Raw genomic sequence first — 26,405 nt, forward strand, 5'->3', positions numbered from 1 at the left:
ACGGTTTGCAAATGAGCTCTATTGGGATGAGATATTAAAATATGATCCATGTAATGAATCATATATACTTGTTCATATTTAGCCCTAATATCTTCTAGAGCGGCACTGACAAATTTTTGACATAAGGTAGGGCTATTTTTCATCCCCTGGGGCAACACTTTTCATTGAAACCTTAAATAAGGTTGTTTAAAATTTTCTGATGGCAGACTAAAGGCAAATAGCTTTTTATCTTCAGCACTTAAGGGAATGGTTAAAAAGCAGTTTTGTAAATCAATTACAATTAAATTATATCCCTCTGGAACGGCCACTGGGGAAGGGAGCCCAGGTTGTAAGGCCTCCATGTTTTCCACAGTGGCATTGATAGCTCTCAGATCTTGTAAAAGTCGCCACTTGCCAGATTTTTTCTTAACGACAAAAATGGGAGTGTTCCAGGGGCTATTGGAGGGTTCAATATGTCCCAATTGTAGTTGTTCAAAGATTAACATCTTAGCTGCCAGTAATTTTTCTTTAGGCAGAGGCCATTTTTGAGATTTCCATGTAATGGGGTCGGCAGCAAAAACAATGGCCTCCATTATATATTTGGATACCCCAATCCAGTACGTTGCTGTCGAGGAGTTGGGCAAATTGGTTCAATTATTCCTGTCTGTTGTTTGCCTAATCCTTTTGATGGATCATAGCCCATATGGAGCATTTGGGAGATCACTTTATCATCGGGGCTGTAAAGTAGCACTCCCATTTGAGACAAAACATCTCTTCCCCACAGGGTGAAAGGAAGTGAGGGAACTATATAAGGTTGAAAAGTTCCATGGGTGTCTTCAATCTGCCAATCTAACATTTTTGCACTCTTACTACTGTGGGGGCTCTCCCTAATCCCACCAACTCGTTTTCAGTAGTATGTGTTGGCCAGGAGCTGGGCCAGTCCTTTCCTGCAATACAAGAAACATCTGCTCCTGTGTCTCACAGTCCCACAATAGACCTGCCACTAACCAAGATAGTTTTCATAGGGCGTTTCTGAGTAATTTCTGTCACCCAGAAAAACATATCACTGGACCCAAATCCTTTCTCTTGCCTCTCACTTTGAGTAGCAGTGTGCCCTATGGCAGTGTGATAAGGCAAAAGTAAAAGTTGAGCTATTCTTTGTCCTTGATGAATCTGTGTAGTTTTAGTTGGGGGTGAAATCATTATCTGAATCTCTCCTGTATAATCTGAATCGATCACTCCAGGGATAATTCCAAGTCCTTGCCTGGCTGAGGAGCTTCTGCCTACTATAATTCCTACCAAGCCTGTCAGTAATGGGCCTTTAACCCCTGTAGGGATTTTTATAGTAGGACTATCTGGTGTTAATATTGTTGACGTGGTGGAACTGAGGTCCAGTCCTGCGCTGCCTGGGGTTCTTCTGATGAGCTCTGTGATGGGACGAAGGGTTTGAATGGGTGTAGTGTTGTTGCCCCAGTCGTTGTTGGGGCCTGAGGCTGGCCCCTCAACCCGTTTCCCGACTGCTGGTCAGGAACTAGCAAGGTTCTGTTTTTATGGAACTTTGATCTGCAGTCCTTTGCCCAGTGATATCCCTTCTGACAACAAGGGCAAGGAACCTTAGGGAGATTAGGAGTCACAGCCGTGGAGGCAGGGTTTGACAGAGAAGAACCAGCTGTTTTTTGGGGGCAAGCGTGCATAAAGTGCCCCTTCCGGCCACAAGAAAAGTAGGCTTTAGACAAGCCAGCATTCCAGCCTTGATTACTGGAATAATTCTTTGATGGGTTATTCTGGCCTGTAAAAAAGGATTGAACTGTCTGTTGATAAGAATCTCCTTTTATGGCTGCAGCTATGGCAACGCCCTGCATCATTGCTGGTCCTACATCTGCATATTGCCTGATATAATCTATTTCCCCAGATTTTTTTATAGGATGTATATGGCCTGGCAGGTAGAATCAAATGCCAGTTGTTTTACCAATATATTACCTGCCTCATTACTAGAAATTACTCTGTGAACTCCCTCCATAAGTCATGACATAAAGTCCTCATATGGCTCTTCTGGTTTTTGTTTAACGTTTGAAAAGGAAGAGGTTGATTCTTTTCCTTGAGGCAATAATCGCCAGGCCCCAATGATGCAGGCTGTTACCTGTTTTAAAACCCTTTTGTCTAAACCCACCTGATCTCCAAGTGTTCCAAATTCACCAATTCCTACCAACATTTCCTTTACAATATGTCTTGGGCCATATCTGCCGTTAGCATCAGCCTGCTTTTGGGCAAGATCTTCGTATTCAGTTCTCCAGAGTATATATTGCCCTCCAGATAGACAAGCCTTAGCAATTGTTTTCCAGTCATGAGGTGTCATCCATCTGGCCGTCAAGGCTTCTAACAATGTTAAAGTATTCGGGGCTGTAGCCCCATATAAGGCACAAGCCTGTTTAAGTTCTTTAATTAGTTTCATTGGAAGGGGTTCCCAGGAGGAGACCTCTCCCCCATCCCATTCCTCAAACATTACGGGAAAACAAGCCTCAAGGTGGGGATCAAATTCATCCTCGGGGCCAGAAAGAACCCTCCTCCAGGGAACTCCTAGTGGAGGCCCCTTACCCCCATAGTGGGGGGGAGGCATGGGGGGACGGGAGCCCATGTTTCTCCTCTCCTGTTCCAGAGATCCTTTAACTGTCTGATGTTTAAACCTTACGGATGGTCTGACTGGAGATGTTTCTCTTAAGCTCTTAGGAGCATCCTTAGCTAAAAGGGGCCAATCCTCATCAAAATGGTATTGAGCTGCTGTTTCCTCTAAATCTTCCTCATCTTAAGGGAAAGCTGATCTTTCTTTTCATCCCTGTTTTCAGTATGACGATCGGTGTCCATGGCAGCTAACGTGGCCCTTAATTGTCGATAGCTAGGTATACCCTCTTCATCTTCACTTCCCTCTTTAACATGTACCTTTTCAGATTCGTGAGCTGGATCTAAAGCATCTCTAATCATATTCCACAGAGAAAAGGTGTCAGTAGGGACCTTTTCCGGGCCATGCAAAGTGTAATAAGTTTTTAACTGTTTCCCTACTTTTTCCCAGGTGTCTAGGTTAACAAAGCCCTCTCCTGGAAACCAAGGACATTGCTCTTGTACAAATGTAAAAAATGATTGAACATTGGCTTTCTTAACCTTAATTCCTCTTGTATTTAACAGTTGCAAGATTACTCCTATAAAAAGTTGTCATTCTTTTGACTCATTGTTACCCACGTCAGAAATTTCTGTCTTTTTCACTTCTGTCTATGTGAAAAGATTCCACTTCCCACTCCATCCAACCTACCCGTCTTAAGCAGGGGGTCTGCGACACCCTGAGTGGGGTCCTAGCCGTCGCGAAAAATGGCACAATGGGGGAGCCTTAACTTTGGGTGCCTGTTCCGGGTGCCACTTACCAGGGTCCAGTCCCAGTAGGATCCAGGGATACCCTCAGGAGGAACGGCGTCGGCGAAAGAGGAAAGGTAAAGGGGAGAAAATGAGGCTTGATCTTCCTTGGTTTACACAGAAAGCCAATAAAGTCCGTGACACCGGACTTGCTCTCTTCATGGAGGCCACAGGCGCCCTCTCGATGGGGTGAGGATGCAGGGCGTCCCCTCCCCTGAAGACGCTAGGCGCCTTCCTGATTGAGTCTTAGAAGCCCGGGCAGTTAAGTGAACTCAGAGGGTCCCTGTGCTCCAAAGAGTCATCCTGAAAGAGAGAGAGAAAAAGAAAAAAAGAATGACACAGGGAGACCAAGCTTCAGTGAGCAAGGCCCGTAACTTTATTTTTAAAAGGAGCTTTTATACCCTCAGTTGTACATAGAGGATAATGGAAGATACAGAGTCATGCAGGATCAGCAGTCCTTGACCCTTATGGAGACCAGGCTTTCTTTCTGCAAACTTTTTGTATACAAAGGCTTTAGGTGATTTACATCATCTTCTGAGCAGGAGGCCTGTTAACATTTTTCTTCTGATAAAGGTTAGTCAACCAGAAAACTTATTTTCTCTAAAGGTGATTTTTCTGAAGTTTGGCACCACTCCCTGAAAGCACTAGATAAAGTTGCATTTCTATAGGGCAAAGGTGCAGTGGGCTATAACAAGGAAAGAATTTATTAACTCAAGGGTCTACAGTTAACATCAAGGCTACTACTTATTTTTTCTATACACAAACTATATTAATTAATATACTCCCAGGGACACAGTGGGTAAGGGATATGGAAACTTGGCAGCAAGCACTGGCTCAACAATGAAATCCTTCACCAGTTCTATTCTAATAATTTTTAACTCCCCGAAAAGCTCTATATTGTTACAATGTCTTAAGTTTTCCGTGCCTTTCGTGGTTGGGAGGCTGTAAACAATCACATACATAGTTGTAAGAGTCCGGATAAACCTGTCAGGCAAGTTAGAAAGCCATCCAAGGGGTTTGGATAGAAACACTCCTATTGTGCCCAGGAGACTTACTAACTAGAACTCTAAGTTGATTTCTTTCAGAGAAAGGTGGTTGGGGATAGACCCCGTTAATGTCAGAGGAGTTGGTGAGAGTCATAAAATAGTAAGACAGACAGATTCTGGTTTGGGGGTAGATGCTGGAGCAGGTCCAGGAGATCCCTCGAGTCCTGATCTGCCTTTCCTGTCAGGTCTTCTTCGCATGACCTTTGTTATGGGTGGGATCTCCCGTGGTGGCTCCCGGCACTACACAACAGGCCAATCAACTGAGAGACTACTTGCTGGGCAAGGAATAGTGACTTTATCCAGAAAGCAGGAGACCAAAAAGATGGTGGACTACTGTCCCAAAGAATCATCTCTGAGGAGTTAGAATTCAGGTTTATTTTACACGAAAAGATTGCTATAGCTTCTTTTCAAATATGGACTTACTGCAGTTGCTCAGTACCTGAACTAAAGTCATCAGAGAAAACATATAGTGAAAAAGGTAAAGGATTTGCCACAACCACTGAGTCTGGGAAGTATGGCTCCACTATGTTCCTATCTTGTGACTTTTGGGTAAGATCCTTGCCACACACATTACATTGCTGTGTGTTTTCTCCAGGATAAATACTCTGATACTACTGGCAAAATGTTGAGCTGTGAGGATAGTCTTTTTTTTTTTTTTTTTACACTTCTGAAACTGGTGAGGAATCTTTCTAGAATGAATTCATGTTCTAAGGACCTAATAAATACATATATATATGGCTTCTATGCAGTATGAATTTTCTCATGAAGCCTAAGATGTTGGCACACTCATGATATTTGTATGGTTTCTCAGAAGAATGAATTTTCTGACCAACAGTAGGGTGTGAATTTTGAAGACTTCTACCATATGCCACATTCACATACTTTTCTCTCATGTATGGATTTTCTGATGTTTAGTGAGTGCTGATACCTGAGTAAAGGATTTTCCACACTTGAAACATTTGAAAGGTTTCTCTATATGTATTCTGCAATGACTTGTAAGCTGTGAATTCAGACTGAAGAACTTGCCACACTCATCACATCTTAAAGGTCTCTCTCCAGCATGAACTCTCCAGTGAAGTCGAAGATGTGCTTTTTGACCGAAGACTTTTCCACACTCATCATATTTGTAAGGTTTCTCTCCAAAAAAACGCTCTGATGACCAGCAAGGTGTTAACTTCAGCTGAAGACTTTGTCGCATATATCACATTTAAATAATTTCTGTCCTGTATGTATTTTCTGATGTCTCCCGAGGTTTGAGCTGTCAGTAAAGGCCTTGCCACACTCATCACATTTGTAAGGTTTCTCTCCAGTATGAACTGTCCAATGATTTAAAAGGATTGACTTTACGTGAAAGGCCTTGCCACACTCATCACATTTGTAAGGTTTCTCTCCAGTATGAACTGTCTGAGGGATTGACTTTACACGAAAGGCCTTGCCACACTCATCACATTTGTAAGGCTTCTCTCCAGTATGTAATCTCTTATGAGTTAAGAACTGTGAAGGTTGACTAAAATGCTTGCAATACTCATTACATTCGTGAGGTTTGTCTCAAGAATGAACACGCTGATGATCAGCAAGCTGTTCACTTCCCCTGAAGACTTCGTCACATATATCACATTTAAATAAATTCTGTCCTGTATGAATTTTCTGATGTCTCCTGAGTTGTGACTTGTCAGTAAAGACCTTGCTACAGTCATCACATTTCTAAGGTTTCTCTCCAGTATGAACTGTCTGATGCCTTAAAAGGCTTGACTTCACACGAAAGGCCTTGCCACACTCATCACATTTGTAAGGTTTCTGTCCAGTATGAATTGTCTGATGAGTTAAAAGGAATGACTTTACATGAAAGACCTTGCCACACTCATCACATTTGTAAGGTTTCTCTCCAGTATGAACTGTCAGATGCCTTAAAAGGATTGGCTTTACACGAAAGGCCTTGCCACACTCATCACATTTGTAAGGTTTCTCTCCAGTATGAACTGTCTGATGACTTAAAAGGGTTGACTTTACACAAAAAGCCTTGCCACACTCATCACATTTGTAAGGTTTCTCTCCAGAATGAACACTCTGATGACCAGCAAGCTGTTTACTTCGCCTGAACACTTTGTCACATATATCACATTTAAATAATTTCTGTCCTGTATGAATTTTCTGATGTCTCCTGAGGTGTGACCTGTCAGTAAAGGCCTTGCCACACTTATCACATTTGTAAGGTTTCTCTCCAGTATGAACTGTCTGATGACTTAAAAGCACTGACTTTACACGAAAGGCCTTATCACACTCATCACATTTGTAAGGTTTCTCTCCAGTATGAACTGTCTGATGCCTTAAAAGGGTTGACTTTACACGAAAAGCCTTGCCACACTCATCACATTTGTAAGGTTTCTCTCCAGAATGAACACTCTGATGACCAGCAAGCTGTTTACTTCGCCTGAACACTTTGTCACATATATCACATTTAAATAACTTCTGTCCCGTATGAATTTTCTGATGTCTCCTGAGGTGTGACCTGTCAGTAAAGGCCTTGCCACATTCATCACATTTGTAAGGCTTCTCTCCAGTATGAACTGTCTGATGAATTAAAAGGATTGACTTTACACGAAAGGCCTTGCCACTCTCATCACATTTGTAAGGTTTCTCTCCAGAATGAACCCTCTGATGACCAGCAAGGTGTTCACTTCGGGTGAAGACTTTGACACATATATCACATTTAAATAATTTCTGTCCTGTATGAATTTTCTGATGTCTCCTGAGTTGTGACCCGTCAGTAAAGGCCTTGCCACACTCACCACATTTGTAAGGTTTCTCACCAGTATGAACTCTCTGATGACTTAAAAGGATTGACTTTACAAGAAAGGCCTTGCCACACTCATCACATTTGTAAGGTTTCTCTCCAGAATGAACACTCTGATGACCAGCAAGGTATGCTTTTCGGCTGAAGACTTTGTCACATATATGACATTTAAATAATTTCTGTCCTGTATGAATTTTCTGATGTTTCCTGAAATATGAGCTGTCAGCAAAGGCCTTGCCACACTCATCACATTTGTAAGGTTTCTCTCCAGTATGAACTGTCTGATGACTTAAAAGGAATGACTTTAAACGAAAGGCCTTGCCACACTCATCACATTTGTAAGGTTTCTCTCCAGTATGAATTGTCTGATGCCTTGAAAGGACTGACTTTGTGCAAAAGGCCTTGCCACACTCATCACATTTGTAAGGTTTCTGTCCAGTATGAATTGTCTGATGAGTTAAAAGGGCTGACTTTGCATGAAAGGCCTTGCCACAGTCATCACATTTGTAAGGTTTCTGTCCAGTATCAATTGTCTGATGAGTTAAAAGTTTTGACTTTTCACGAAAGGACTTGCCACACTCATATTTGTAAGGTTTCTCTCTGATATGAATTGTCTGATGCCTTAAAAGGCTTGACTTTAAACGAAAGGCCTTGCCACACTCATCACATTTGTAAGGTTTTTGTCCAGTATGAATTGTCTGATGACTTAAAAGCATTGACTTTACACGAAAGGCCTTGCCACAATCATCACATCTGTAAGGTTTCTCTCTGGTATGAATGGTCTGATGAGTTAAAAGGGCTGACTTTGCATGAAAAGCCTTGCAACAGTCATCACATTTGTAAGGTTTCTGTCCAGTATGAATTGTCTGATGCCTTAGAAGGCTTGACTTTGCATGAAAGGCCTTGCCACAGTCCTCACATTTGTAAGGTTTCTCTCCAGTATGAACTGTCTGATGACTTAAAAGGCTTAATTTTACACGAAAGGCCTTGCCACACTCATCACATTTGTAAGGTTTCTCTCCAGTATGAACTATCTGATGACTTAAAAGGATTGACTTTACACGAAAGGCCTTGCCACACTCATCACATTTGTAAGGTTTTTCCCTGTGTGCTTTGAGGTCTTGCGTTACTACTGAAGGATTCATAAAGTCATTCCCATATATATTAGAAACACTGGTTTGGGCACAAGGAGGAATTCTTTGAAGTGGTGAAAATGAGAAACTGTTGTTGCCAGATCTCTCAGCTTCATTATATTCAGAAATTATCCCGCCAATTTGAAATATCTGCAGTTTATCCTGAAAGTTAAATCCAAGCCTACTTCCAAAGGGCTTGATTCCTGCATTCTTTCCATCATGTGAATCTATTCCATCCGTAACATTTCCATTAAGGCTTACAGGTGTTCCTTTGTAATTTCTTTTGTCATCTCTCCCCTGACACTCACAGTCACATGTATTTTCCTGACTTTCCCAATGATGAAAATGTTTGATTTCACAGCTTTTAGGTCTTCCCAGCATCAATGTTTGGAATATTTCTCGTTTATCGCTGTTCCCTTTGGGTTGTAAATGCTTGATCACATGTGTAGGAGAGATATCTACAAGATAAAAAGAACCAGAGGTATCCTGCTCAGAATAATTCAAAAACAAATCTTTCATGTTGAATATATATTACACCAAAAGTAATACTTACACCAAGTTGTGAAACACCACAATGATGACCTTAAGTTTTTAGAAACACTAAAGGAATAGAATTCTTAACTTAAGAAAGCATGATAACATAAATTCACCGTTAAGATAGCCTAGTTTTAAAACCATACTCACATTGGACAATCTTAGGCCAACTCTCAAAACCAGAGTATTTTTTTACCAGGACCCCTAAGAACATATCAAACAACAGTTGTCTCAAATTGAAAAGAAAAATATTACACTATCATTGTATTCTGCATACTTACTGTACATAAATACATTCTAAACATTATATTATATATTGTAACAGTAAATAATCGAAAACCAAGCTTACCCAAATAATAAGTAACTATTCATAATTGGTTGTTTACAATTGAAAACAAATGAGAAAATGAAGAATATGACTAAAACAATTTTTTGTTCACAGCAGTTTTCTAAATCTGCTATAGAACTACGTACCCAAAAAGAAAAGGCATTTTACAATGTTAACAAGTAGTATGTGTCACCTGTATTGCAGAATACACACTAAAAAGACCATCATCTGTACATGACATATACATTAAGACATAAAATATTCACCAGTTTTCTAACAGTCAATAACCAAAGCAATCCCTACCAATGTCGTTGTTCAGTCGCTCAGCCGTATTTGACTCTTTGCGACCCTGTGGACTGTAGCCCACAGGACTTCTCTGTCCATGGGATTTCCCAGGCAAGAATAATGGAGTGGGTTGCCATTTCCTTCTCCATGGGATCTTCCTGACTCAGGGATCAAACCTGCACCTTTTGCATTAGCAGATGAATTCTTTACCACTGAGTCACCAAGGAAGGCCTCTCTCTAGCCATGCACTATTCTTAATTACCTGGTTTAATGGCACCAAAATATAATAAATAAAAAGTGAGTGCTTTGTGTATTTACTGACTAAGGTCAGACACAATATTGCTGAAAAATGTTGCAAGTGAAAAGCATACAAGATATAATGTAGTTGAGGATTGACAGAAAACAAAATTCTGTAAAGCAATAATCCTTCAACTAAAAATTAATAAAATTTTAAAAAGATATAATGTAGATAAAGTCATATCATAAAGAACATGACAATATAGATATTACCTTTTTTAAACAAAAGTAAATTTTTTTTTTCAGGCAAACTTCTTTTATTTGTTCAAATTGAGGTAAAAGAGACAAAAAAGTACATAATATTAACAGAAGTGATACAATCTCTTATAACTTTATTTTTCAGTTTAGAAGGAATTTAAGTCTGGGTACTATTTTATATTTTTTTTCAGATACCAAGCAATACTGACAGGATTCATAAATACGATTTTCTGACAGGAAAGTCTGCAAACATTTACAAAATACCAACTTTTCTTTCAAGCCTAAGATGGCTAAGATTTAGTAGTTATGATTAGTTTTTTCAGTACAAGTACATATTTAAATAATGATTTTTGGGGGGCCAACATTTTAAATAGTCATATTTTACTCCACTTTCAGGTTTTAAATCAAAACATACCAACAACAAAAGAAAATTAGTGAAAATTACCCAACTGGCAGAAAGTCCCATATTTCAATGTTATTTTTAACCCAATAATTATAACCTACTGCCAGTAATTATTTATATGTATCTACTTGTTTTTATTAAATAAGCACTGGTCGGTTATATAAAAGAATTTTTCAAGAATGGTACTTGGCACTGGGTTACTTTAATGCTTCTGGTATAAATAGAAGCACTTAGAAAAAATACCAGCTCTTAAGCAATTTTTGTGAAATTTGAATTTCCAAAAGCATTTTTTCAATGTTACTTTTCCACTGATAGATTCTAGGGAGTCTAATCCCAGTTGACATGGTTAATGCTTGGGGCTAGTGCACTGGGACGACCCAGAGGGATGGTATGGGGAGGGAGGAGGGAGGAGGATTCAGGATGGGGAACACATGTATACCTGTGGCGGACTCATTTTGATATTTGGCAAAACTAATACAATTATGTAAAGTTTAAAAATAAAATAAAATTAAAAAAAAAAAAAAACAACAACTCAACATAAAAAAAATGAAAAAAAATAAAATAAAATAAAAAATCCCCAAACCACATAATAATGGGACACTACATCTGCTTTTTACATCATATGGAAACAGTTTCAGGCAGACCAAAAGTAGAAGAAAACCTGCCAAATCAAAGTACTATAAATAAAGTTCATCTCCCATACCCTAGAGCAGAAAAGCTCAAAAATCAAAAAATGAATATCAAAAGACTACCCCTGTCCTCCACACAAAAACCCAGCCTAACAGTTTAGTTCTGAGCCTACCATTTCCCTAAAATGTTAACACCAGAAGCTTTAAAGTACTTAAAGCTGCAGCAGTAACTGTAGAAAGCACCACACTACAGAGGAACTCCACAAAGGGCTCAGCAGCTGCCCACCCAGTCCTGACCACCCCCACCCCAGTAATATGTAAAAGCTGTTAAGTTTTTTCTTATGCTAATAAAGGCATACCACCTAGTGTGCTAAAGACTAAAACTAGCAGCATTAGAGCAGTAAAGTGAAAATAGGAAGCCTACAGTTATGATCTAAATGCCTACTTAGAAGAAACAAAGCAACAGACAGGACCCTTGCCCTCTCCTTGTGTTCGCAGGGACGTGGTAGAATTAAACAGTCAGATTTACCCACATTAACACAAACTTAACACAACTTCCGCAAGACACCAGAATAAAACCTGACCTTTCCAGTCAAAGGGCACAGACTGACAGGCCTCTTCCAGGTCCTGGAGTTGAATGAGTTCAAAGACTGGCAGTAATGGAAAAAAAGAAAGCACATTAGGGCGTGATGGGAACCAGCTTCACAGTTTATTGAACCGTCATCCCGAGTTTCTCCAGCACACGAACACCCTTTTCTTGGTATTCCTGTCGGGTCATCCAGAAGTTGTCTTTGTCCTTCATGATGTCCGCTAGAACTGCACCTCCCAGGAAAACCATGTGCTTCCTGCGGGGCGGGTCTTCAATGCGGATCTTGAATTTAGAAAGTTTTCCCACATCACCCTTCAATACTCGTTCTAAGTAAAGCTGTTTAAGCTCTCGTCCCAACCAGGATGGCAGACCAGGGTACACAGTAGACCCTCCAGAAAGCACAATGTGCTTATAGAACTCAGATCTGGTATCAATGTCAGCCACCTGGATTGTGTTAAAAAGCAATTCAGCAACACCTACTCCCTCGACATTGATCAAGTGAGGCTGAAACAGAGCTTCCGGTGCTTCAAACCTCTCTCCCCCGACTTTGATAATGCGGCCATCTGGGAGTGTGTAAGATTCAACCAATACTGTGGTTTCTAAGGCCAGTTTCTGCTCTTGTTCAATATTATATCCCACATAACACAATTTTTCTTTAATCATGTGAACTGTTTCAAAATCAGCAGAATGGTTGAAGGCATATTCCTGCAACAGAAGCAACTTGATAAGATATCTGGTAATATCCCTCCCAGCAATATCCAGTCTCCTGGTAAGGTGAGGGAGAGAAAAGCCTTCATACACTGGGCAAATGTGAGTCACACCATCTCCAGAGTCCACCACAACTCCAGTTAATAAACCTTGAGCACACAAAGTCAGGACTGCCTGGATGGCTACATACACACCAGAAAACTGGTAAGTTTCAAACATTACCTCTACAATCTTCTCTCTGTTTTTGGCTGGGTTCATAGGAGGTTCTGTGAGTAGAATTTTACAATTCCTGGTATCTATGTTAAGTTTCTCTGGTCCAAATATGTAGTCCCATAGGTGTTTCATGTCATCCCAATTTCGTACTATGCCATTTTCCATAGGGTAATTAACTTCTAACATCGAGCGTAATTCACTTGCCTCATCATCAAGCATAAGATCCTTGATTTCAATGTTTCCCACTTTGGTGGTCGATCTGATAATAGGTCTTCCAACCAAAGCTGGGAAGATATGTTCTGGAAAGTTAGAGCCTACATATCCATACTTCACAAACCTGGTGCCGTTGTCGCACACCACCACCTTCCTGCCCTGGCTGTCCATCGTCCTCCTGGAAGAGAGCCGGAGCCGCAGCCACTGCCGAACAACCTAGAGCACCCACTGTCCGTCTTGTTCCTCTTCCTCCTCCTCCCTCTTCCTGACCCCGCCTTCGGTCTAACTTTTTCCAAAAGTAAATTTTGAGTATTTACTATAAAACATGCACTACTGTAAGCCAACTGACAGCACTAATTTGCTTTAAAAGGCTTGAGGAAAATTAACACGTTTTTTTCTAATCAGAGCAGGAGACACACCAAATGGCGCACAAAGTGGTAAGAGAAGCAGGATATGAATCTGAACCTACAGACTGAGAAAACTTATTTGTCAACATGATCACCGACCGAATGAAAAGATTAGAAAATATTAAAAAAAAAAATACAAGCAATGTAGAAAGAAAATATCAAGGAAGATACAAGACAGAAGTAGTCCATTTAACTATTATTCAACCATCCCATCTCGAAATGGGTTGTGAGTCATCATGGATGCACAGAGTGATTTAGGTCATGTCCTGAGAAACTTGTTCAATAAATGACCAGAGATCTTTACAGTGAGAGTATGTAAAAGGTGGAGGGATGTGGTAGGTGAGAACAGTGTTTCCATCCATATCAAGGTACTATGTGAGGAATGGTCAGGACTAAGAAAGGGCCTGCGTGGAGCATAGGGTACATAGGTTTATGTCAGATATCAGCTTGTGACCGCATGTCTTTGTGAAGATAACTGAAAGCGCAAACTAATATACTGACCTTAAAAGAAAAGAACTGGTTCAGCAAGTTTATGGGCATTATACTATGAGTATGGGACAGAAACAAGAGAGATTTTAAAAAGTGACTGTGATATATGGAGAAAGCAGGATAATATCTGTTACACTATTTACAATGTAATGTATCCAACTGTGAATTTTGTAAGTTACAATGGAATGCTAATATTCAAGAAAAACATACACAATATTCCCGGATATTATGTAAGAATCTTATCGGCAGAAATCAGAAGGAAAATCCAGGAAAAGGCTATCTAAACCTGGGTTCCTCTGCCAAGTATGATTAACCTCTCTTTTGGACATTTATTTCATTTCTTCTTCCACACATGTTCATCTCAAGATCGAGGAGTATCAAAGAAAAGGAGGGATTGAAACTGACTCTGGAGGACCTTCCCAGTTACAAAAGCCTTCCGGAGGCATCCAACTCCTTTTTGTAGAAAAAGGCTTCATTCTCCTAGACCTTCCCTGAGTTCAAAAGAGCAGATTCAAACAGTTACTAATACATAAAAGGATCATACCATGTTCAAGTGGGATTTATTGCAGGGATGCACGATTTCTCAATAGCCATAAGTTAATCAGTGTGATACACCACATTAACAGTTGAAGACTAAAAACCATATGATCATCAATAGATGCAGAAAAGGTTCTGACAAAATTCAAGCGCCATTTATGATAAAAACCCTTCAGAAAGTCAGCACAGATGGACCCTACCTCAACAAAATTAAGATTGTATATGTCAAACACACATCTAACATCATACTCAACAGGGAAACACTGAAAGCATTCCCCTTAACAACATGAATAAGACAAGAATGTTCACTATTGCCACTTTTACTGGACATATTTCTGGAAGCCCTAACCACAATAATTAGAAAAGAAAAAGAAATAAAAAGGAATTCAAGTTAAAAAAATAAGAAAGAAGTAAAACTGTCACTATGGTGCTACACACAGAAAATCCCCAAGATGCCACCAGATGACTACTAGACCTCATCAATGAACAGAGTAAACTTGCTGGATAAGAAATATATAGAAAACTGCTGCACTTCTATACACTAACAATGATATATCAGAAAGTGAAATTAATGAAACAATCCCTTTTACCATCTCAGAGAAAAGAATAAAACTCTAAGGAATAAACCTACCTAAAAAGTCATAAGAACTGTACTCATAAAACTATAAGATGCTGATGACTGATACCAAAGATGACACAAACAGATGGAAACATATACCATGTTCTTAGATCAAAAGAAGTAACACTGTCAAAATGACCATACTATCCAAGGTAATCGACATATTCAATGCAACCCTTATGAAATTAACAATGACATATTTCATAAAACAAAGAAAACCTTAATTTGTACCAAAATACAAAAGACTCTGATATCTAAAACGATCTTGAGAAGGAAGAACAGAGCTGGAGGAATCATGTTCCCTGAGTTCAGACTATACGACAAACTGACAGTCATCAACGTGAAAGTGAAGTCGCTCAGTTGTGTCTGACTCTTTGCGACCCCATGGACTGTAGCCTACCAGGTTGTTCTGTCCATGGGATTTTCCAGGCAAGAATACTGAAGTGGGTTGCCATTTCCTTCTCCAGGAGATCTTCCTGACCCAGGGATTGAACCTGGGTCTCCTGCATTGTAGGCAGATGCTTTACCCTCTGAGCCAGCAGGGAAGTGGTATGATAATGGCACAAAACAGAAACACAGATCAGTAGAACAGGATGGAAAACCCAGAAATAAACCAATTTACTTGGAGTCAATTATTCTATAACAAAGGAGGAAAGAATACAGAATGAAGAAGTCTCTTTAATAAGTGATGCTGGGATAAATGGATAGTTACATGAAAAAGAATGAAATTACAACATTCTCTAACACCACATACAAAAATAAACTCAAAATGCATTAAACATCTAAATGCAAGACCAGATACTATAAAATTCATAGTGGAAAACAAATGCAAAACACTGACATAAATGTCAGCAAAATTTTTTTGGATCTTAGAGTCATGGTAATAAAAGCAAAATCAAACAAATGAGACCCAATTAAATTCAAAACCTGTCTGCAAAGCAAAGGAAACCAAGCAAAGAACAAAACCACAACTTTTGGACTAGAAGACTATAGATGCAAATGATGCTACCTATAAGGGATTTATTTCCAAAATATACAAACACTTCATACAGCTTAATATCAAAACAAACAAACAACGCAATCAAAAACTGGGCAGAAGATCAAAACAGGTATTTCTCCAAAGGAGACAAACAGATGGCCAACAGTCACCTGAAAAGATGTTTGACGTCTCTACTTATGGGAGAAATGCAAATCAAAACCACAAAAATGTATCACCTCACACTGGTGAGAATGACCACCATCAAACAGTCTACAAACAATAAAGGCTTGAGAGGGTATGGAGAAAAGAGAACCCTCCTACACTGTTGGAAGGAACATAAATTGGTACTGCCACTTTGGAGACTAGCATGGAGGTTCCATAAAGAACTAAAAATAGAGCTATCACATGAACCAGCAATTCCAATCCTGGGCATATATCCAGAAAGGATGAAAACTAATTCAAAATGACACATGCACCCCAATGTTGTTAGCAGCGCTATTTATACCCAGAAAAACATGGCAGCAACCTAAATGTTCACTGACAAAGGGATAAAGAATATGTGGTACATATATACAAGGAAATATTGTGAAGTGAAAGTAGCTCAGCCGTGTCCAACTCTTTAAGACCCCATGGCCTGCAGCCTGCCAGACTCCCCTGTCCATGAAATTCTCGAGGCAACAACACTGGAGTGGGTTGCCACCTCCACAGCATAAAACACAATGAAGTAATGCCTTTTGCAGCAATATAGACAGACTTAGGGATTATTCTAAGTGAAATCAGACAGAGAAAGACAAATATCATAGGATATTATATGTTGAACTGAAACAAATGATACAAACAAACTTATTCACAAAATAAACTCACCAGCATAAAAAACAAACTTATGATTACCAAAGGGGATAGGGCAGGATGGTGGTGGGGGCAGGAAAGGGAGAGATAAATTGGAGTCTGAATATATACAAACTAATATATATATATGTAATAGATAAACAACAAGAACCTACGATATAGCTCAGGGAACTGTATTAAGTATCTTGTAAACTGCTGTATACCTGAAACACAACATTGTAAAGTAACTATACCTAGAAAGTGGAGAAGGCAATGGCACCCCACTCCAGTACTCTTGCCTGGAAAATCCCATAGACGGAGGAGCCTGGTGCTGCAGTCTCTGGGGTCGCTGCGAATTGGACACGACTGAGTGTCTTCGCTTTCACTTTTCACTTTCATCATTGGAGAAGGAAATGGCAACCCACTCCAGTGTTCTTGCCTGGAGAATCCCAGGGACTGGGGAGCCTGGTGGGCTGCCGTCTATGGGGTCGCACAGAGTCGGACACGACTAACGTGACTTAGCAGCAGCAGCAGAAAGTGGAGAAGGAATTGGCAATCCACTCCAGTATTCTCGAGTGGAGAAACCCAGGGACAGAGGAGCCTGGTGGCCTGCCGTCTATGGGGTCGCATAGAGTCGGACACAACTGAAGCGACTTGGCAGGCATGCATGCATTGGAGAAGGAAATGGAAACCCACTCGTGTTCTTTGCCTCGAGAATCCCAGAGACAGAGGAGCCTGGTGGGCTGCCGTCTGAGGGGTCGTACAGAGTCGGACACGACCGATGCAAACTTAGCAGCAGCAGCAGCAGTCCATTTAACCATTAAAAAGAATGGTTAAAACAAAAACAAAAACACCTCTTGGGGAGATGTTCTAACGATGTTCACAAAGGTGTAAAAACTACTAAATGGGGGAAGCAGTCTATGAAACAAGACATGTTGACAAAACTGAATACCCACCAGCAAAAGAATTTACTTGGAACATTATCTTACACTATAGAAAAAAATGAACTCAAAATGGTTCAAAGACCTAAACCTAAGTTCCAAATGTATAAAACTCCTAGAAGTAAATGTGTAGGAAATGTTTCTGGAAATTGGACCCACAAATGATTTACCAGATAGAACACCAAAAGCACAGGTCACAAAATAAAACCATTATTAATAAATTGAACTATATCCAAATTATAAACGACTGTGCATTAATGTGCAGTGAGTTTGAAAAGACAATCAACAGTAAAAGAGAAAATATGTGGAAATCATACATCTGATGGTAAATGACTACAAAGAATATATCAAGAATTTTAAGAGGGACTGATCACCAGTTCCACCATAGGGACCATTCCCCAATCAACCATCCAACCCATTGCAAATACAAAACAGAAACACTAAGAGTAACACAGAAATTTGAACTCAATGCTAAAATTAAAAAATACTTACAATGCACAGAACAACAGTGCAGCCAATAGCCTCATAGATAGAGACTGTGAACTTGGACAAACTTGTCCTGGGATAAATTCCCATACCATTTACAGACACTAAAATATATGGTCCTTGATATACATGAACAACACTGTCATGGTGCCCTTGACCGAGTCTCCAAAGGCAGAAAATAACCTGGAAAGATGTATCAGGTTCTCGTGATACTTTCTCTCTCATAATCCTAGAACATGCTGACCACTCTACTGGATAGCTTCAAGTGGTGACTTTGTGCAGAGCAAGAAAATAACATTAGGAATAGTGTCTCCATCACAGTTTTCTGTTACCTAGTAAATCCACCCCACAGAGATTCAGCAGAGGCTGCCAATTAAACATAGGTGGATTATCACAGCAAGGAAACCAGATAAAATTTCAGACCCTCAGGAATATATTTCAAAGAAATTTAAGAGGTAAAATGATACAAAGTAAGGAGAATGTAACATCAGGAATGGTTGACATTCCCAGACTGGGTAGGGCAGCACAAGAGTAAAAATAATACAGCATGAAGGTCAGACATCACAGCATCTTGAGATGGGACCATGTGCTCGACCTACAGATGGCCAGCTAAGAGCACGTGGGATTCACATATGCTCCCCTCGTAGGATCTGGGATCAAAAAGACGATCTCTCTACCCACTCTCCTTACATTTGCCTAAGTAACAGCCACAGAGGATCCAATCCACCAGGTTGTCCCAATCCTAAACATAAAAAAAAGCCCTTTTGAGATACTCGTTTTTCTTTATACGTTGTATTTTTGACTATTTTTACGTCACTCCCCACTGTCCAGAGCTTTTTCTCATGCTGCAATGTGGAGATAATATTCAGATCCGAAAGAGAAATTCTGGGACTCCCCTGGTGATCCATTGGTTAAGACTCTGCATTTCCAGTGCAGGAGGTGCAGGTATGATCCCTAGTCAGTGACATGAAACAGACACAGCATCTGAAGAGGGTCAGTTTAACCTTGTGAAGCTGTGTTATGCCCAAGTCACCGGAACTCTCAGATGAAAGACATCAGGGCCTCCCAAGGGGCACACAGGGAAAACGCAGATACCCAAGGGCAGCTCTGGAAGGAAGTCATCCTCACCCACAGATAGCAGGTTCCTGTAGGTCTCCAGCATCACGTCCCTGTACAAGGCCCTCTGAGCAGGGTCCAGGAATTCCCACTCCTCCTGAGTGAATTCGATGGCCACATCCTCAGAGGTCAGTCGTTTCTGAAATCAAACCACACGTCACCAAAACGGCCATGAAAAGTTCTCATTTTCATGCAAAAGAGAAAGCATAGTAAGGGGTAAGGATTGACTTGGTTGAAGTATGTGTTCTAACAGATCCATGCAGGGGTATCTGGAGAAATTATGCATCTCTAATTTTAATTTCTTATGCTTTTTCATAAGACCTTATGAGATCCTCCAATTAATACGGATTTTTCATCACTGTTCAAAATCCATGAAATATATACAAATAAAACTCAACACTGTATTGGCTATACAGAAGTGTCAGATATTATGTTCTACCCAGTGAGTGCAATTCATTATCTAGATGAGGTACAGCATGAGTGGTGTCTTCAGAGATGACGAAGTCCACGGCACTTTTAATGGAAAGGTCAAAAGTTTCAGTTATGACATTGATAACAGCAGCAAGGACCAGAAGTGTCTGAAGGATTCCTGTTGCTCTAAATTACTGTAGTATTACTCTAAACATTAAACAAGTACTTTACAGGCAAGAACCTGTCATCCATATAATAGCTCATTAAAGAACAACCTGTTCCCACCTTACAGAAGAAAAACTGTGTCACAGACAGACACTCTGAGAAACTCGACTCAGATCAAGAAGGTAAGAAAAGTTACATGAAGCACCTGAACTCAGAGGCTTGGGCTCAGCAACTGAAGCTTAAGCATCTAACACTTAAGAAATACAGAGAACATTAAAAGTCCTTTGACAGAGGGCTCCTAAAGAAAACTTGAAAGAAGTCCAAGGCGAGCCTCCTCCCTGCCCCTCCTGTCTGCACGGGGAGCAGCTCTTGGGCCTCGGGCCCTCATCCCCTGAAAATGGACCTCTGCGCCAAATTCGTCTCCACGCACTTCTTGATCAGGAGAACCTCCCTGCTGTTGATTGATCACTGTCCAGAGTGGTGGTGAAGGACGGGAGACACTGACTGATGAGAGCCACAGCAGCTTGGGAGCCCCAGGTCCCCGGACCATCTCACTTATTCCTAGCCACAGCTTCCAAACCAGTGCCATTTCAAGGGACTCTGACACAGCAGCCAAGTTCCCTGGAGCTGGAGCTGCCACAGCAGGGGTGGCTGCCTCTGGGGCTGGAAGTGGGACTGTGTTCGGGAGCTTCATCACTGTTATGCCAGGAACCCTTCTCTGAAACAGTAGCTCTTCTACGCCATGGGCTTGGCCCTCTCAAAGGCCATGGGGCTCTTTTGCCTGATGGTGGTCTAGCTCATCTTCTTCATGACGTGAAGGAGCTGTTTCCACCTCCCATAGTTCTTTCTCCTGTGTCTGCCCTGTATGTTCCCTTTCCTATAACTCCCCAGGCAGCCTGGGGAAAGTGGTGGGCTCAGGGTTTGACAGAAGGAAAACAAATAAATATTGTATTACTATGAAAAAAACACAAAGTTCAAGGCGAACAATGTGGAATGGCATGAAAGGTCATTATAGATGTGGATACAGAAACACAACTGTTAGTAATTTACTACTTAAAACACTAATAGGATTGTTTAGAAAATTTCAAGGCCACAGATTATACTGATAACATAATTTAAACTCAAAAAAAAAAAGGTGATATGTAGTTTTTAAATAATAATGTCTTGTATCTAAACCACAGACTTGCACATGAATGCATACATATCTATAAAAAATTAACTGAAATGAGAGGATACATCTCTTGACAGATTTTTTTGGACGATTTTATATCATCCATTTATTCACATGTATTTCAGCATCTTTCAGACAATAAAAATGTATCCTTTGTATTGAGCTGAGTTTGTCAACAGCATTCTATACTAGGCTACCAAAAGAAAACAGGTCAAAACATTAAAAAAAAAAAATACTTGAACTAAATTCATAATAAAATTACCATATACAAAAATACAAATACAATTTTATCCACTTAAATTTACATAGCAGGGCATTAACAGAAGCCAAAGACTTTCTTTGCTTTTTTTTTCCATTAATAAAACAGTGATTTGAAATTAGAAGATTCGTTAGATTATGACAAAAAAAAAATTATAGCAATAGTAAAGTAAAAAAACTTCTTGAAGAATTAAAAATCATGGCAAAAAAGAATATGAAAAAAAATATAGTTATTAAGCAAGACTATCTCAAGAAACATCATGATGGAAAGGAAACATTCAGTATATTCCTTCTGCAATTACACTGGCATGAAAGGAGCTGTCCAGGGTGCCTGTCTTTCACCACCATACAATGCGCATGGGCAGGGGTCAACAGAAGAAGTAACAGGAGGAAAAACACTGGGCAAGAGACACAGAGTTTGTCAGAGAGTTGAAACAGGTAGTACTCACAAACCTAAAGACATGGAAAGGTGAACAGTGAAAGGATGGAAAAAGTCCATCCTAAAGAGAGCAGGGGAGACTGTTATATCAGACAAAATAAACTGAAGGAAAAAAAAAAAGTGCAATGAAATAAATATTGTATAACGATCAGATCAGATCAGATCAGATCAGTCGCTCAGTCGTGTCCGACTCTTTGTGACCCCATGAACCGCAGCACGGCAGGCCTCCCGGTCCATCACCAACTCCCGGAGTTCACTCAGACTCATGTCCATTGAGTCAGTGATGCCATCCAGCCATCTCATCCTCTGTCGTCCCCTTCTCCTCCTGCCCCCAATTCCTCCCAGCATCAGAGTCTTTTCCAATGAGTCAACTCTTCACATGAGGTGACCAAAGTACTGCAGTTTCAGCTTTAGCATCATTCCTTCCAAAGAAATCCCAGGGCTGATCTCCTTCAGAATGGACTGGTTGGATCTCCTTGCAGTCCAAGGGACTCTCAAGAGTCTTCTGCAACACCACAGTTCAAAAGCATCAATTCTTCGGCGCTCAGCCTTCTTCACAGTCCAACTCTCACATCCATACATGACCACAGGAAAAACCATAAAATGGTCAATTTACCAAAAAGCTGTACCAAGTAAAATATATATATACATCTTATATTAGATATGTCAGAAAAATGAAGCAAAAAATTAAGGGAAAGGAAGACAGAAATAGTGGCACAGGAATAGTATGAGATTTCAACGTACAAGTTGAACAGGCATGTACAGATTACATGGCCCAACAAAAGCATAAAACACATGAATCTCAAGGACACATAAAACATTCTCTATGAGACACCACAGGTTAGGTGCAAATCAACAATTTTAAGAGACTGATACCATGGAGGTATTGAGAGGGTAACAGGCAGGAAGGCCAGGGGTCTCCAAACGGAGGAAATAGCCTGCAAGTGTCAGACATTTTTCTCTCTCTTAAGCGGCAGGAGGAAACAAACCAGCGATATTTTTTCCTTCTCTATACAAATTTAAAAAGAGGTTTCTCTTAAAATGCTGTGTTGCGATAATGACACTTGGTTTCACCTGAAGTTAACTATTCTCAAACCTTGAGTGAACCAATGCCTTTCTCTTATGGAAGTGTTTATCTTAAGCTATGCTAATGTACTATATGCATTTACCCCAAACTCTGTCTTCAAGTCTCTTGGCTCACAACCTACTTGACAAACCAGTATGTTATATTCCGATATTGCTCCCCTTATCTATGTAAATGAAACTATTTGTATGGTGATCTGCCCTTCTTCAAGATTCAAGTTAATCATTTTACAGCCCAGGATGAACCATTTGGTGCCAAGATTACCCCCAAATGCATCTTATGGGTGAGGGGCCTGGTGCCATTCTGAGTTTTAAGACATTCCTTTCTTTCATTAACAGAGTGCTAGTGACTATAGAACATCCAGCTGAAGACTAGCAGGCGGGTACTCTTTCTGCCCCCATCTGATGCCTATGTCAGAAGCTTTCTCTATCTCCTTTATACTTTAATAAAACTTTATTACACAAAAGCTCTGAGCCATCAAACCTCGTCTCTGGCCCCCGATTGAATTATTCTCCTCCAGGGGCCAAGAATCCTGGCATCTTTGCATGATTCAACAACAACCTTTCAGGATCTTCCCTAACAATGAAATAAACACAAGAAAAAAAGAAAATTCCCCAAATGTGGACATTAAACAACTCACTGTTACACCACAAATGGGTCTAAGAAAAAAACCACATGGAAATTTTTAAATACGTGGATAAAAATGAAAAGACAACATTAGAAAATTTATAACACACAGAGAAGACTGTACTAAAAGGAAAGTCTGAACCGTTAAATGCTTACAGTAAAAAAAGAGGAAAGATCTTAAATCTGAAATCTATTTTTAGACCTTTAGGAAGCAGAAAACAGAAAACAAACTAAACTCAAGTTTAGCAAAAGGAAACAGGTAAATAAGAAAGATTAAACCTGAGATACAACAGAAAGAAGAAAAATATAAAAATCAACAATCTAAGAGTTGATGTTTTGAAAAAACTGTAAAAGAAAACCCCCACCTAGACTAAGGAAAAGACAAAAAAAGATTCAAATAACTAAAAACAGATATGAAACAGGAGTGATTACAACTGAGGTCAAAGAAAGTTTCTAAAGATAAGGAAGTACTATGACCAATAATGCCTATAAATGACAGAATATAGGAGATACTGGCAAATTCTCAGAAACACATACTCTTTTACTTATTAAGAAACAGAAAAATTGAAGTGTTGAAAGTGAAAGTGTTAGCCACTCAGTCGTGTCTGACTCTTTGTGACCTCATGGACTGTAGCCCACAAGGCTCCTCTGTCCATGGAATTTCTCCAGACAAGAATACTGGACTAGACAGCCATTCCTTTTTCCAGGGAATCTTCCGACCCAGGGATAGAACCTGGGTCTCTCTCACTGCAGGCAGATTCTTTATGATTTGAGTCACCAGGGAAGCCCATTATACCTAGAGAGATTTAATAAATAGTCAGAAACCTCTAAAAATACAGGACCAAATTTTACCAAGCATTTACAAAAGAATTACCACTAATCCTGTAATTCTATGGAGCAAGCATGATTCTAATAGTTTGCTAATTTCCCAAAGACACAAGAAAGGAAAACTAGAAACCAATACCCCTGATGAATACTGATGCAAAATTAAAATACTTGCAAACCCACTTCAACACATATTAAAAAGATCTGGAGAAACAGACATAGAGAACAGACAGAGGCGGAGGGGAGGAAGGAGAGGGTGAGATGTATGGAGAGAGTACCACAGAAACTTACATTACCATATGTAGAGTAGAGAGCCAATGTGAATTTGCTGAATGACTCAGGGAACTCAAACAGGGGCTCTCTAACAACCTACAGGGGTGGGATAGGGAGGAAGATGGGAGGGAGGGGACAAAGGTATACCTATGGGTTATTCATGTTGGTATTTGGCAGAAAACAACAACTTCTGTAAAGCAATTATCCTTCAATTAAAATAGATAAATAAAAAGATCTGACACCATGACCAAGTGGAGTTTATTCATATAAAGTAAGAAGAAGTCAACATACAAAAATCAATTAATATGACACACTACATTAACAGATTTAAGGGAAAAAAAAATACAGGATCATCTCGATGCAGAAAAAAACCATTCGACAAAAATTTGACAATCTTTCAAGATGGAACACTCAACAAACTACAAACAATACATTATACCAACATCAGTATAATAAATGCCATTATGAAAAGAGCACAGCAATGGGGAAAGAATGAAAGACCTTTTGCTCTGAGGTCAAGAAGAAGGCAAGGATGCACACCCTGCACTACAGTTCAACAAAGCACTGAAACCCTTACAGCAATTAGATGAGAAAAAGAAATCAAAGGTCAGCAATTGAAAAAGAAGTAAATTTATCTTCTTTCCCACGTGACAAAGTTTCATAGGTAAAAGTCATAAAGATTACAAAAGAAACATGCTATATCAAAACAGATTCTTTAATAACCACACAAAGGATCAATCAACCAATTAACTCATTATCAAACCTGCCATGGCAATCTTTGTAGAAGCTAAATAAAACATGGTGAATGTTATAGAACTATTCTAAGAGCAAACAGCAAAACTCCTGAAGAAGGAAGATGGAGGTCTTTCCATTCCAAAACCTATTACAAGGAAATCAAGGCAATGTGGTACTGGTATAAAAACAGACAAATAAACCAACTGAACAGAACACAGTACTCAGAAATAATTCTTTCTGTATATGTAAGGTATATCCACAAGGATGTATCCACAAGATACACAAAATGGCAAGGACAATCTCAATAACCATGATGCTGAAAAAATAGATATCCACCAGCAAAACAATGAAGCTGGAATGTTGCTTGCATTAAAAGTTAAAATATTTCTGTGTCAAAGGATTCAATCCACAGAGTGAAAGGACAACCTCTGAAGAATGGAGGTAATGAAAATTTTCACTTGCGAGAGACTTAGATTCATTTCGTAGATTAAATCTGATGATAAACTAAAAAACCCTGTATCACTGATGTCTATTTCTGAACTTTCCATTCTATTATCAATAAGTATTTAAGGAGACTGACCCACATCTTTAGCTTGAACTGCCCTAACAAAGAACAAACTGCCCCTAATTGATCTGATTCCCAGATTTCACCAGCTATTGTGCATATTAATACCTCACTTCCAAGTGCAGTTTCCTTACCCTGGTGGACAGAGAGCAGACAGAGCATCCAGGTAGGCCCTAAGCAATCCCTGCTGCCCAACAGCACTAAAACCCCATCTCCAACCCGTGGGTGAGAAGCCCTGCCCAGGACGGTGCCCAGGGGAGCCTCCTCACAAGGGCCAGGTCACCGGATCATGGGCAGATGGGATCTAAGTGGAGACGACAGGGCCTGAGGGAAGGCCCCGGATGAGTGTGTGTATACAGGAATCAGACAGGATACTCCAGAGTCAGACACGATTAGCAAGTCCAGAGCAGGGCATTTCAGGAAGGACAGACTGAATATGACCTTACCTGAGAAAGAGCCATGCCTGACTCCTTTTCTTTCCTCTTCCTCAACTTCAGGGCTTCCTCAGGCAACACAAGTCTTCAGAGGTCTACCATGAAAGTCGAAAACATGCCGCTTAATGCTTAGAGTCAGCACATCCCCTTTCTGAGCCCCAACGACACACACAGGGCAGAACTCACTGTGTGGAACAGACAGTCCTCTGTGGCCACTGTCTCAGGAGGGACTCAGGACCGTCAACTCCCGCAGAGAGACCAACAT

At 40.1% G+C, this 26,405-nt stretch overlaps 1 protein-coding gene, 1 long non-coding RNA gene and 2 pseudogenes across 5 annotated transcripts in view; 1 reads left to right on the plus strand and 3 right to left on the minus strand.

The window, feature by feature from the left end:
• LOC147354476 (uncharacterized) overlaps positions 1–26,405 on the minus strand; it is a 76,975-nt gene that overhangs the window by 18,495 nt on the left and 32,075 nt on the right. The window lies entirely within an intron of this gene.
• The window catches only part of LOC147354477 (zinc finger protein 610-like), a 31,445-nt gene continuing 8,432 nt past the window's right edge, over positions 3,393–26,405 (minus strand). Inside the window, exons 2-5 of one of the 3 annotated variants that reach the window (XR_015146448.1) lie at positions 26,153–26,235; positions 19,166–19,292; positions 5,356–8,812; positions 3,393–3,684 (exon numbers count right to left, since the gene is read on the minus strand). Coding sequence is in view for 2 of the 3 variants with exons in the window: in XM_086354181.1 (XP_086210307.1) it covers positions 6,132–8,812; positions 19,166–19,292; positions 26,153–26,167 (2,823 nt within the window). In the remaining variant the exon portion in view is untranslated. Of the gene's footprint in view, positions 3,685–3,734; positions 8,813–18,727; positions 18,780–19,165; positions 19,293–26,152; positions 26,236–26,405 lie in introns of those variants that run through there. The other 2 variants (XM_086354182.1, XM_086354181.1) reach the window with 2 other exon arrangements.
• Positions 10,114–15,243, minus strand: LOC147354478 (actin-related protein 2 pseudogene; annotated as a pseudogene). The gene has a single exon (XR_015146451.1). The product of XR_015146451.1 is annotated as an actin-related protein 2 pseudogene (transcript).
• Positions 20,127–20,525, plus strand: LOC147354479 (ATP synthase F(0) complex subunit C2, mitochondrial pseudogene; annotated as a pseudogene).

Source organism: Bos grunniens, chromosome 18, assembly GCF_055505025.1.
Source record: "Bos grunniens cultivar Pamir isolate PY7600 chromosome 18, Bosgru_T2T1.0, whole genome shotgun sequence".
NCBI classification, from domain to species: Eukaryota; Metazoa; Chordata; class Mammalia; order Artiodactyla; family Bovidae; genus Bos; species Bos grunniens.